At 42.5% G+C, this 12,775-nt stretch overlaps 2 protein-coding genes across 3 annotated transcripts; one reads left to right on the top strand and one right to left on the bottom strand.

The window, feature by feature from the left end:
* The first annotated feature begins 1,975 nt into the window (after positions 1–1,975).
* Positions 1,976–8,556, top strand: erlec1 (endoplasmic reticulum lectin 1). 2 transcript variants are annotated; one of them, XM_035530272.1, is made up of 14 exons: positions 1,976–2,305; positions 2,741–2,845; positions 3,021–3,101; positions 3,366–3,443; positions 3,640–3,679; positions 3,851–3,906; positions 4,043–4,266; positions 4,989–5,124; positions 5,412–5,573; positions 5,798–5,857; positions 6,758–6,882; positions 7,006–7,083; positions 7,170–7,245; positions 7,393–8,556. In XM_035530272.1, the coding sequence occupies exons 1-14, from the start codon at positions 2,162–2,164 to the stop codon at positions 7,468–7,470; spliced, it is 1,443 nt and encodes a 480-aa protein (XP_035386165.1). In that variant the 5' UTR covers positions 1,976–2,161; the 3' UTR covers positions 7,471–8,556. The 2 variants fall into 2 exon arrangements, with proteins under 2 accessions (XP_035386165.1, XP_026870027.2); XM_027014226.2 differs by having other exon boundaries at positions 3,640–3,703.
* A 1,019-nt stretch (positions 8,557–9,575) lies between these two features.
* Positions 9,576–12,753, bottom strand: gpr75 (G protein-coupled receptor 75). The gene is made up of 2 exons (XM_027014225.2): positions 12,268–12,753; positions 9,576–11,659 (listed from the first exon to the last, which is right to left on the bottom strand). Exon 2 carries the CDS (start codon positions 11,561–11,563, stop codon positions 9,908–9,910), a length of 1,656 nt encoding a protein of 551 aa, XP_026870026.2. The 5' UTR covers positions 11,564–11,659; positions 12,268–12,753; the 3' UTR covers positions 9,576–9,907.
* Positions 12,754–12,775: the final 22 nt, after the last annotated feature.

The following is a 12,775-nucleotide window of genomic DNA, read 5'->3' as shown; positions in this document are numbered from 1 at the left end:
AGCTTCTGAAGTAAACAAATGAAGAACCATATGGTAAACAGACTTTCAAATGACACAATAAAACAAGGTTTATGCAGTGAAAACTGATAAACAGAAATCAAAGAACAAGTGCTAAAACTCAGTCAATACAGTTCTGGATAAAGTAGGGTCAAGATGGCTGTAAAATGAATGAGGAGCATACTCAAAAACATATTCCATCACTATACTGAAGACTTTCTAAATGGATTTCTGTACTCTACTGGAATATTTTAAATATTGCATTTATGAAAAATAAAACTCTGTCTTGTTGCCTGCACAGAAAAATTGTGACATCACACAAATTTAGCATTCTGAACCAGAATTAAGTTATTTACACTTATTTAAAACTGGTATATTGGCCTAGTGTGCTGTGGGGACATTCTTTGTGGCAACATTAAATACATATGCCATACATATGCACATCCTGTTTTTTTAATTTTTTTATTTCCACACTGAATGGTTCGTATAAAAATGAATCAGCAATAATTGTATCTCTTTTTATATGTTCACAGATAGGAATGGATGTATGACAATTAATCTCTGTCTCTGATTCCCAAGAGAAACCATGCTCCTTAAGACCTGCCAAGCAGGGTTTAATTCCAACCCAACTTGAAAAGCTGCTAAGTTGTGAGGAGCAAATAAACAATTTTTTTGAAAGATGTATATTTGCTCCTAGGCATGCATGCATGTTCTGATCTGAAGCACAGAAACATAGAGGGTATCTGGAAATGGATGGGTGGGGCAGCACTGATTACTCTATGACTTAATTCTATGGTCAGAAAGATTTAGGAATCCATTAGTGGGATCTTTCATTTGTTGCAGGTATGTTATATGGGTAAAATATCTTTGATTTGTTTCTTCTGATTAGATTATAATGTGATTAATATTTATCACTGAGGCAATTAATGACCCCCATTTCTTCTGCACTTGCTGTTTTACAATGAATGAGCTATCTGAGAGAAACCAGTTCAGTCCAGCTAAACATGTGCACGGCACAGATTAGTGTTTCCTGTTTTAACAGACCTGGTGCAGCTTTTAAACTAAATAATAATGACCTAAATAATAAATTGATTAAATAATAATGGCTTTAAAATTTAATAACGATGACTTCTGATGCGTGATTTAGCCTGATAACTAATTAATGACATCTAATGAGTGATTTATCAACTAAACAGTGATGATCACTTACATGCGATTTAGCTTGATAATGAGTTGAGTGAAATAATTTTAAAGTGGGGAAACCACTTGGTCCTCTCATTGTCTTACATATTATCCTCTCGAATTTCAGAACAAGAGACCATAACCGTGACCGTCTGCGACCAGGAACTGTTATACTGACACACTTGCAGTATAAAACCACAAGAACGGTAACTACACAATGTCCAAGTATATACACACACACTCACAGTACTAGGTCTACTTAAGACTTTTTTTTCCCTACACGCATACCTTCATGTCAGAAGTTTTATTAAACTGGTCACAATTCCACCAAAAGAGGTCGCTGTTTCCTTAGCTTGGCTAATGTTTGCTTTCAGATTCTAATTTATATGCTCCATTTGTACCCTTCTCTGATGAATTTGTGAATTTCCAGGTCATGGAATATGCTTAAAACCAAGGTTTTTGCACGATCTATCTACACTTAAAACCGAGGTTTTGTACTTAAGAACTTAAGCGTTACTTGTCTCGCCTTCTGACTACAGTGTAGGCCTTACCACAGCTCGCATACATGTATAAATGGTAAACAGTAAATACTAACTTACAGCACGAGCTAATGCAGATTTTATTAGTTAAGTTACCCATCCCATCCCTATCCATGCACCTGTTAATGTCGTTGAACTATTGCCGAAAATACTGAACAAAATAGCACCTGCTTGAGCAACTAACGCGTTCTAAATCCCGCTAGGTTTAAAGAGGCGGGCTGCACCGGAAATGGACGTGGCAAGCTGCAAATGCAGTTCCTTCAGTTACAGTCCGTCAGTGCCTCTCTGAGGTGGTTAGTTAGCTAGCTAGTGGCTGTTATCCTGGACTTGTGTGCGAGGTGCAAGAGTTAGAGTTAGCTGTAGAGCATCGTTATCCTTGTTAGCTGGCTAGCTGACTGTCTAATGTCGCTATAGCAAAGTAGTGACCTGCCTTAGCTGGGGCGATGACCAGAGTCCGCTTGATTTTCGCATATTTCAGTGGACTGCTGCTGGTGGGTGTCAGAGTTTTTGCCAGTCGCGGAGGTTCGCCTTTATTTACCGATGAGATCCCTTTCAAGATCAACTGGCCTGGGGAAGATTTCACCCTGGTAAGTAGCCACCTTTCTATGTATTGGCACGTTTAGCTCTATTGTCAGCAAAAGTTAGGTTGTCAACAGCAAAATGTCTGACAAAAAAAAAAAGCTGACAAGCCACTACTTGGATAGCTAGTTAGTAGCTAAGGATGAACTTGTGTAGCGTCGTGTCTTTGCCACATGATGGGCTTTATTGAAGTTGAGTTACGTGTCATATTAATTTCGGATCAGTCGTACTCATTTCTCGAAGTGATGTTTTGTTTCTAATAACAAGGATGGCGCGAACATCCAGGTAGTTTTTAGTGATTTCCTTCGATTGTTGTACTCTAATTCTAGTTCCATATTTGACACCTTTTGATGGCTTCGTATTATTTAGCTAGCTAACCTTTTATCCACGCTGTCATGTCTTCAAAGTATTGAAAGTATTTTTGCCATCCCTGTCATTCACAGCCAACTTCTGGACCACTTTATAAAGAAGATGACTTCGTTATAATGACAACTACTGAGAAAGAGAAATACAAGTGTTTATTACCTTCTCTGTCTGGTAGTGATGAGGTAAAGGATTACAATAAAGTAAAACTAGCCATTGCCTCCCCCCCTCAAACATACACATTATATTTTATAGATATGATGCTCTGTGTTCCTCTAAAACGTACTTCCTTGTGTTCTGCCCTCCCTTTATCTTTTCCTCTTTGCATTCCTTCTTACCTTCTTTGTCTTGCTCTGTCAGGATGATGAGAAGGAGTACACAGGGCCTGGCCCAGCTGTGCTCCTTGCACCATTATTCAAACAGAGCAGCTGCTCATATCGGGTGAGTTTCATCTTTCGGTTTCTCTCCTTTAAACACTCATTTTTCACTGTGTTCACAAGCTGGCATCAGTGTGTCATCATGTGCTGTGTAGTCCATGGAACCTGCATCTGGGTTTTGTTCATTCTGAAATCTTCTTTTAGTGTGAGCTGGTCCAGTTTGAGAGCAGGATACCTAAATAATATTACCTTCCAGTCATGCATGTTTGACATGGATGATTTTGTGCTCAGACTTGTACTGATGCCCTTGGCTCTTTGCATGTTGTAGATTGAGTCCTATTGGACCTATGAGGTGTGTCACGGGAAGCATGTGAGGCAGTACCATGAGGAGAAGGAGACGGGCCAGGTCCGTTTCACACTGCTGCTTTTCTCTCTGTCAGTAATGTAACAATTTGTAAAATGTTGTCATCATGGTAACAATTACTAAGTACCAAATTTGCATGGCCTACATGACTATAAAACATGGTGTTGGCTTGTATTTACTGAAATCATTTGATGCACATAAGTTCCATGCTGACTTTGGGTCTGTTTTGGGCCTGCAGAAACTCAGCATTCAAGAGTACTACTTAGGAACCATGCCAAGTAAGCCGGCTGATGCTATGGCAGGTGGAGAATGTTATTTACTTATCACTCTTGCTAACAGACATGTACTTTTTTTTTGGCTTCCATTTCTTCATACAATGTCTATTTGTTTTCAAGTTAGGGGCCTTTTATTTTTCTGTGAGGTATTTATATGCTCTTTCTGCTCCTCAGAATCAGAAGATAAAGTTGAGGACACTGCCAAAGAAAGATCAGATATCAACAGAGAGGTTGGTAACACCCTTGAACAGATTGCCTGCTTGCAAAAACTAAAACAGGGATACCCATCACAGACTATGTTATGTTGGAGATGTGTTGTATTTTTTTTGGTGTCTGTTATTTTCTGTGAATGGTAATGTGTTATAGGTGCTCACGAAAAAGGTGGAAGGCCAGGAGACACCCTACTACCCGGTGAACATGGGCAACGGAACACCGTGTGTCCTCAGGCAGAACAGGCCGCGCTCCGCCTCTGTACTATACGTGTGCCACCCCGAGGCCAAGCATGAGATCCTCTCCATCGCGGAGATGACCACATGCGAGTACGAGGTGGTGGTGCTCACCCCACTTCTGTGTGCTCATCCCAGATACAGGTATGCCAACTTTTTTGGGGTGGGGGGTGGGTAGGGGGTAAGAAAATGTGACACTTGGCCAATAAAAGGGTCCAAATGCAGCTACATGCAGTCTTCAGCCAATAAGCAGACACAAGTTTACAGTATGTTCAGTCAGCCATGAGAGTAAAGGTAAATCCTGCACTTAGTCTTAATGGGTTGCAAATAGTCATTCAGTGCAGTTGGGCAGCAACGATGTTGTATGAGTTCCTGTTCACTATATTACTTGTGTTAATTGTTTTCTTGCTGTTCAGTTTAATTTGAAGTATTTCAGGCCTTGGACATTTTGAGGAGCATTAAAAAAATAATGTTATTGTTTGGATTTTATTCTGTATTTAAATTTGTTCATTTTGTACAATATATTGTGTAGTAATCATTATTGCAACAATACTGGGATTACAGAAAGCCACAAGATGCAAATAAGTTTTCTAACAATTCTTTGTTTATTGCGTATTTGCGCTTCAACGTTCCCAGACATTCCAGATGAGTACACTGTGGGCGTGACTGTTGAATTGTGGCATTCACATGATCCAACGAATAACATTTATACCAATAATAACAAATAATAATTTTGATCAGGACAGTCATTACCCATGTCACATCATGGGTTCACCAAAGTGTTTTTAATATATTTCAAGGCAAATATTTGTCAAAGTATGTGTAATTGTATATGTAATACAGTATTTTGTCTGTATTCTTCTCAGGTTCAAGACATTCCCAGTGAATGATATCTTTTGCCAGGCCCTGTCGGGCTCCCCCCTCAAACCACACAGTCTCTCTGAGCTAGACCAGCAACAGGAGCAACTGCTGCGACCTCCCTTTGGCTCTGTTGAGAGGGAGGTGAGAGGAGAGGACACACACAGACACACACACACACACACACACACACACACACACACACACACATATATGCACAAGCACAATGCTGGTACATACTCTTTGTGGGATTAAAATTATTCATAATATACATGAACCAACCCAAAAACATTGTCACTATGTCACATGGAAAAAGTCATCCCACCCCTCATTTTTCCGCCTGGCTCTGGGAATTGTCACCAGTTTTCACTTATTAAAGGGTTTATTGACATTTGTTGAGTAACAGTTAAAGATACTTTCGTCTGCATCAGGAGGAGACGTCCCCTGTTCGGGAAGAAGCCTACACCTCTACCCACAAACCCCTAGCTGTGGGCGGCCAAGCCCAGGTCACAGTGGGCACCACTCACATCTCCCGCCTAACCGACGAACAGCTCATCAAGGAGTTCTTAAGCGGCTCGTACTGTCTTCATGGGGTGAGGCCCCAAGATCTAGGCACATCAGAGTGGTTTACTGCTGATATGGAATCAGATTCCTACCCTACATTGTCCAAGTATTTATTTGGACATGAAAGGTCAAACTTATTTTTGGCTACTGGTTTATTATCGACCCCAATGCTGATCATTTTTTAGGATAATTGCTGCATTTAGACCTGATGATACACCAGTGTTTGACTAATCCCCTGTACTCCTCTGTTTAGGGGGTGGGATGGTGGAAATACGAATTCTGTTATGGAAAACATGTCCACCAGTATCATGAGGTAAGAGGGGAAAACAATATAACAGAATGAATATTATCTAATTCTGAAGTATTTCCCATTTTAATAGATTGTATAAATGAAGTTTGTAGTGTCCATTGTCAGCCAGAGGAGGAAGGGCCCCCACTTTGAGTCTTAGTTCCTCTCAAGGTTTCTTCCTCATGCTTTTTCCGTGCCACTGTAGCCCTTCGCTTGCTCACTGGGGGCTTGGACTCATACGTAAAGCTGCTTTGTGACAACAGCTGTTGTAAAAAGTGCTATTTAAATAAAATTGACTTTGACTTTAATTCATGGCTAAGATTTCCCCAGTACAATAAAAAAGACAGGACACCATCAGCTTCAATTTCATCGTTTCTTTCCAAATTCAAAGTGCTGGAGTAGAATTGTCCCTGTCTTTTATGAGCAAATTGAACTCCCAGTCCACTTTATTAAAACTTTGTCTTCAATAAAAATGCCTTGTAGGTATACAGTGATAATGTATAGCACATGCACAGTTGTAGGTGTACAGTTGAAAATATGTAACACTTGCACAGTTGTACTGTCCTCAGTTTCTCATCACTTGCCTGCTGTTGGTTGGACATTTTTGAGTGTCTACTCACTGTCACCCCAACAGTGAGATATGCACAAGCTCCAAAACCAAGGAACCGTAGCATGTCACTCTCAGTCAAAAAAAGTCCAGCCAGCTATGTTTTTGTGTTTAGAAACTGACTGGCACACCTGTAAGATAATTGGTACTTCATAAGGTGGCCAGTGAGAGATGTTGTTTCTGCTAAACTGGCTGCTAAGTGTGGGTGTGAGGCGAGGCTGGTGTAGATGCTGTAGTCAGTGGATCTTCTTACATTTACATTTATGGCATTTGGCACTCTCTTATTCAGAGCGACTTCTTGCTTTGTGCCCTCTCAGGACAAAGAACAGGGAAAGAATCTAGTGGTGGTGGGTAATTGGAATCGCAGAGAGCATTTAGAGTGGGCCCGGAAGAACGTGGCTCGCACCTACCAGCTCCGAGAGGACACAACACAGAGAGTCAAGTATGCTGCCTTTTTATGCCCGTTTTGAATGTTATGACGGCTCTTTTATAATAGGTCTCGGAATGTGTTTTTTTTTTTGTGTGTGTGGTTTGCCATTAACCCTGCTTACTTGTAAAATGCAAGGGTGGTGTCTCACTTCTATGGCCATGGAGATGTGTGTGACCTGACAGGGAAGCCCAGGCAGGTCATAGTGAAGCTCAAGTAAGTTGCATCAGTACTCTCTCAGACGTATGAGCTATGGCCATTACCTCAGGAATGTGTACAAGCCCTGTCATTCTTGCTTACAGGTGTAAGGAATCAGAGTCCCCTCACGCTGTTACCGTGTATCTGCTGGAGCCCCAAACATGCCAGTATATTCTTGGGGTGAGGGCCAAAACTGGCATTTATTGGAACGAGCCATGCACCATGTGTTTTTTTAAGTTAATTTTACAAACGTACTATTAAAAGGTTGATAGCAAGGCTATAAGGTACTTTTTCCAAACTTTTCTTTTTGCCTTTTTCCCTTCGCAGGTTGAGTCTCCAGTGATCTGTAAGATTCTGGACACTGCTGATGAGAATGGTCTTCTCTCTGTCCCTAGCTACAAATAACCAACAAAGATGAGTAATGAACATGTACTTGCAGAAAATGTTATACTTGGTGGAAGATGTACATTTTTGAAGGGAAAGAGGCTTGGCCGAGGCTTTGGAGCAAGGATCACGGGGACAACGGAGAACCGTGGGAACCCTCATTGTCCCTTTAAGAAGAATGAGGTCTCTCTCCACACTGAGTTCTGGAGGAAATCTCTGTCCTGCATAACAACAGGGGCCTTCCTGGAAGTTAATTTATTTTGTAAATGTGGCTGGATGTCTTCAGGGGATGGAAAAAAGGAGAAAATGAAAACTTATTAACTCCTGGAGGTCTTCTTATTTTGGCACATTTTAACGACTGGCCGTTGGTCATGCACTGCAGATATCTTTGTGCATTTAATTGAATCACTCGTTTATTTGTCTGATGGGTAATCTGTTGGGTTGTTTTAACTGTTGCTATTTATTTCACATTTCTGTTTCTGATTACATGCTGGTAGTTGGCATTTTGCACTAGGAAGTGTTTAATTACGTAATCCCAGGAGCCAACAATTCAAGAAGCGATCTGATCAATGAAAAATATAAGGAGAGATGCCTTGTTCAGTAAATGGAGAAGTTTTATTACTGTATACTCAAGCAGTTGAGCTGATTACCAAATGTCAGTAATACTGTCATATCATAGGATGGCTGAGCCCGTATTCCATTCTTTTGAAATTGTCAGTTTTGTGTTCATTCTTCTCTATTTTAACTGCATACTGGTAGTGGGTCAAATTAATTAAAAGATTTAATGTATTATAAAATGAGGTATTTTTTCTCATACCTTACATTTCGGTAATTAAAATGCCTGGAAATATACAAGAGGAAAACTTTTTACTTTTGCTTCATACTTTTACTGAAAAGTGCTTGAGATTCAGTTAAACAAAGAATAACAAATAGCTTTTTTTTTTTTCTTCAGCTGTGTTGAAATTTTTCACCATGCAAAAAATGTGCATTGTATACATGTGAGTATACAGTATACACACAACTAGACTAAAATTCAGGGATGTTGGTGTGGGTTTTGATTGCATATTTTTCCTGACAAATTAAAAATGGGAAATTAACCAGGAAAAATGTCTGTAGATTAGTATGCTGTAGCTTTTCTTAAATTGCATAAACTTCAATGTTAAATAGCACCTCTGATCTGAGCAGGTATTTTGCACAATGTCCTTAAATAGGTGTGAAAAGTTTCAGTGAGCTTCTTGTGGCCACTGTCATCTCCAGAAGAAGGTGCTGTTTGCCCACGAGCCTCCATGGGATATAGTTGTTGAATAAGATGTCAGTGGATGGAAGTAATCCACTATAATTATATAACTATACTCTTGTAGCCTTGGTTGAGGGTTTAGTGATGCTCCTGGAGACATTTACCTTTAAGCAGTGATTCCTTCAAGCCTGGCTCTAACACATGATCTAGGTGGTTTATGGAAGGTCCCAGCCAATTACTGAATGGAAGTATGTTTCTAGGCACATATAGCAATGCTGATAGCGAATGCAAAACTACAGTTACTTGCTAATTACTTGCTCAAAATGAACATCAGTTGTAATCACCCAGTCTGGATTTTGTCTAGCATAGGTTCCTAATAACTTGGCATGCAAGATTTAGATGATAGTTGCTTAATAAAATTGTTCAAATTAAACTGCTTCAAAAGAAGCATCCACAATGAGTGGTGGTGTGAACCATCAGCCATACAGGTTGTACACATTTACAGCATTTAGCTGACACTTTTATCCAAAAAAACCCTTACACTTATGACTGAGTACAACTTGAGCAATTGAGGGTTAAGGGCTTTGTTCAGGGGCGCCTCATAGCGGCAACTTGACAGTAGTGGGGCTTGAACCTGCAACCTTTCAATTATAAGTCCAATACCGTAACCACTGAACTTCCTTTTCTATAAAGGAGGTGATCTAACTGGAGCACTGCACAAAACATCCACACTCCAGTATGGAACCTTCTACTCAGTACCCAAGCACAAATGCTTATACTAAATGTTTGGAAGGAAGAAGTGAAACACAAGGTCTTTATGCTTCTCCTATAAATATTTAGCTGGGCATCAGAATTATTTTCCAAATAAGGAATTCAACATAAGCAAAAATGCACTTGCAAAACATTTAATAATTAAGATATAAAATGTAGAACACTCACAAATACATTATCTTAATGGAGAAAAGACACACTTTTGTACATTATGAAAAACATAATGTCTATGTAAAAATAGAATATCCTTCTGTCAAGCAAACTCAGTAACACTTTGGGAATCCAAACCGTTACTTAGTCTGATTTAATACCCACTATTACTTTTTATTCATATATTTTATTACACTTGTAGTCGCTTGAAAAACAACCATTAGTAAATTACAAGCGAACACTAAATTCTCCATTATTAACAACATAAGCAGTGTGCCGTTCTGAAGAGTCACACAGAGCTCACACTGAGGGTATGGGGATCGGATGTGCTGATGCACTGTCAACGTCCTGCAGCACCTCCTGGTGGCTGTGGTAGTGCATAGCCACGTAGCTTTTGGCGAATGTGGTTGTATGCGAGTTCACTGGTTGCAAGCCGCTGGGAGAACTATGGCCAGCCGAGGGGCTGCTGTTGTAGATGCTGTAGTAGGGCTCGATGCGGGTGTTGATGGGCGTGGAGGTGCTGGGAGGCCGCGGTTTCCGGCCAGTGGTGCCACGCGGGCTTGGCCCGCTCTCCCGTGAACGGCTGGGTCCACACGCCTGGTCCACCAGCCTCCGTGGTGGCTTGGGCGAGAGCACATAGGCTGAGTTGGTCTCATGGTGTGATGACTTGTTGCGGTTGACCTCAAGGCTGCCCTTGCCCATGGCATGCAGGCGGGTCTTGTGCTTGCAGCAGAGGAAGCCGAGCGCCAGCCACTGAAAGCAACAGATCAGGCGGCGTCGCAGGCCTGCGCTGTTGCGCGAGTACACAAATGGGTTGATGCCTGACTTGAGGAAGATGAGGGCGAAGCCACACAGCTCGAACTGGTAGTGGATGAAGCCGCTCTTCTGTGCCAGGACGTCGTGCGCCAGCGACACGCCCATGGGCAGGCAACACAGGAGCACAGAAATTACTATGACTACACATGTTACCACAGCCTTGGAATCCTTGGCTGTGGCCAGGTTGACCGTAGACACCAACTGACAGCAGGTGGCGCCAGTGGCAGCACCTGGAGCCAGGGCCTGAGCATTCCTCTTTGCCAGTGGGTGTGTCTGAACATGCTGGAGCTTGCCATAGGCCTGGTTGCGGTAAAGGGATGGCACCTGCATGGCACGCTGCATGCCCTCGAAACCAGCGGTGCTAAAGGGTGGGGGAGGGGCCTGTGGCCTCGTGGCATCCACAGCAATGATGGGGCATTTGCGTACCTGGGCATTCTTGTGCAGAGTCTGTGCGATCATCACGTATGAGACGGACACCACGGCCACGCAGAAGGCGAAGTCCGCCAGGTACACGCACAAGACCACCTGGGCGGGTCGCCCGGCGAGCCCGAAGTGGGGCAAGCATGGCCCGGTGCTGCTGGGGTATACCCGTAGGGTGACCAGTGCAGCCAGCGTGAAGCTGGAGGACCACAGCAGGGCGGTGAGGGCCAGCGTGCACGGGAATGAGGCTGTGTGGTTGGGCTGCTGGCCCAGGACCATGCGCAGCCGATGGAGTGCAATGACAGCCACCGTCTCCAGTGACATGATGATGAAGCCCGAGCTGGTGAGGTGAAAAGCGAAGCAGAAGCCACGCGACGCACCCCCTCCACCACCATCTAGGAAGAGCACCAAGGCAAACATGGGTGCTGTGACACAGCACACAAACAGGTCACAGAAGGACAGGTTCAGGATCATGAAGTCAAAATTAGTGCGCAGCTTGCGCAATGCTGGATCAAAGAAGGAGAGGAACACCACCAGGTTGCCATAGGAGCCCAGGCAGAAGATGAGAATGAGAAGCAGAGAGCAGGAAGCCAATGTGGCTGTGTGGATCAAGGCCCAGCCACCAGGGCTGGGACTCTGGCCTAGGCTGCTGTTGAAGGCCTGGTGTCTAGCAAGGTCCGCCAGGTCCAAAGGCCAGGCAGTGCTGTTCTTCGTACACATGGCGATGACAGGAATCACAGCCTTTTGCTACTCTGCCCGTTTTCCTGGGTCACCCCACGTTGAGCAGCGTGTTGCACTGTTGGTTCTCCAGGAATACTGACAGGACACACAGGGCGGGGAAAAACAAATAACTTACCAGTGTAGGGCTCAAAGCATTCATGTTTGTAAACCAAGAAGAGAAAGAAAAGAAAAAAGTAAAAGACGGCCGTCTTTGATTTATTATTTAAGAATTACATTGATGCACTCGAACGATGAGGGGAGTCGAGTGTCCAGTGGCCTAAAGACGATAAAACCCAAATGTTCTACTATTTTTGTTACGACTACTCGTCTACCATCTTTTTCCACAAATGCAACATCTCATTTCTCATTCTCACTGAATAATCGATACCTTTGGAATGGTGACACAGGCCTACGCATACGTTAAATGAGCGCGACTTTTTACGCCAATTATTTATTTCACTGTGATTTTGAGCATTCAAATTAGGTAGATGAGAATTCAGCTTTTCACATCATTTGCGACCAACCTTACGCGCTACCAAACAGGCTCAGAAATAATACCTGGAAACACTTATTTTACACACAACAAATATGCTATCAGTGTTGTCTGGACATCTTGCCAAATTAAATATTTCACATATGTAAGTCTATGACGGTTGAGCATAACGATTTTTACCCTCGTCAGTAAAAACAGAAAACGTTCTTACCACGGTCTCCTGTAACTGTCCCATTTTTTTTTTGGCGAATTATATGGTTTCCAAATTGCATGTCCTATGTTATAGGCATTCGTATCTTACACCAGTACGTAGCGGAAAACGGGATTCAATACGGACGTGGAGCGCGTGCGCGCGCGCGAGCGCCTCAACTGGGACCGAACTGTTCGTCGCACACGGAAGAGACAGCAAGCGCGTGACCATGGAGAACAGTGAAGGGGGCAGAGGAAGAGAAATACTGCCCGTCGATACATCCGTGCTGTAACGGAATTCACGAAGTCTTCTCCCTTTACTGAGATTTTCAGAATCATTTATAAAATGAAAATGTTTTACAAATTGTGGCAGTCAATTTAATGCCTCAAACGCGACAATAGTTTACTAGTGAAAAATGTGTAAAGGGAAGACGTAAGGAAAATCACGTTAGACAGAAGCTTGCACCGTGGAGTTAAAAAGTGATGCAAAAACAATTAAACGCACAGTAGAGTAACACAGAACTAATGTA

Source organism: Electrophorus electricus, chromosome 9, assembly GCF_013358815.1.
Source record: "Electrophorus electricus isolate fEleEle1 chromosome 9, fEleEle1.pri, whole genome shotgun sequence".
Classification (NCBI taxonomy): domain Eukaryota; kingdom Metazoa; phylum Chordata; class Actinopteri; order Gymnotiformes; family Gymnotidae; genus Electrophorus; species Electrophorus electricus.
Note: the sequence above shows the minus strand (reverse complement) of the source record. Positions and strands in the feature narration are given on the sequence as shown.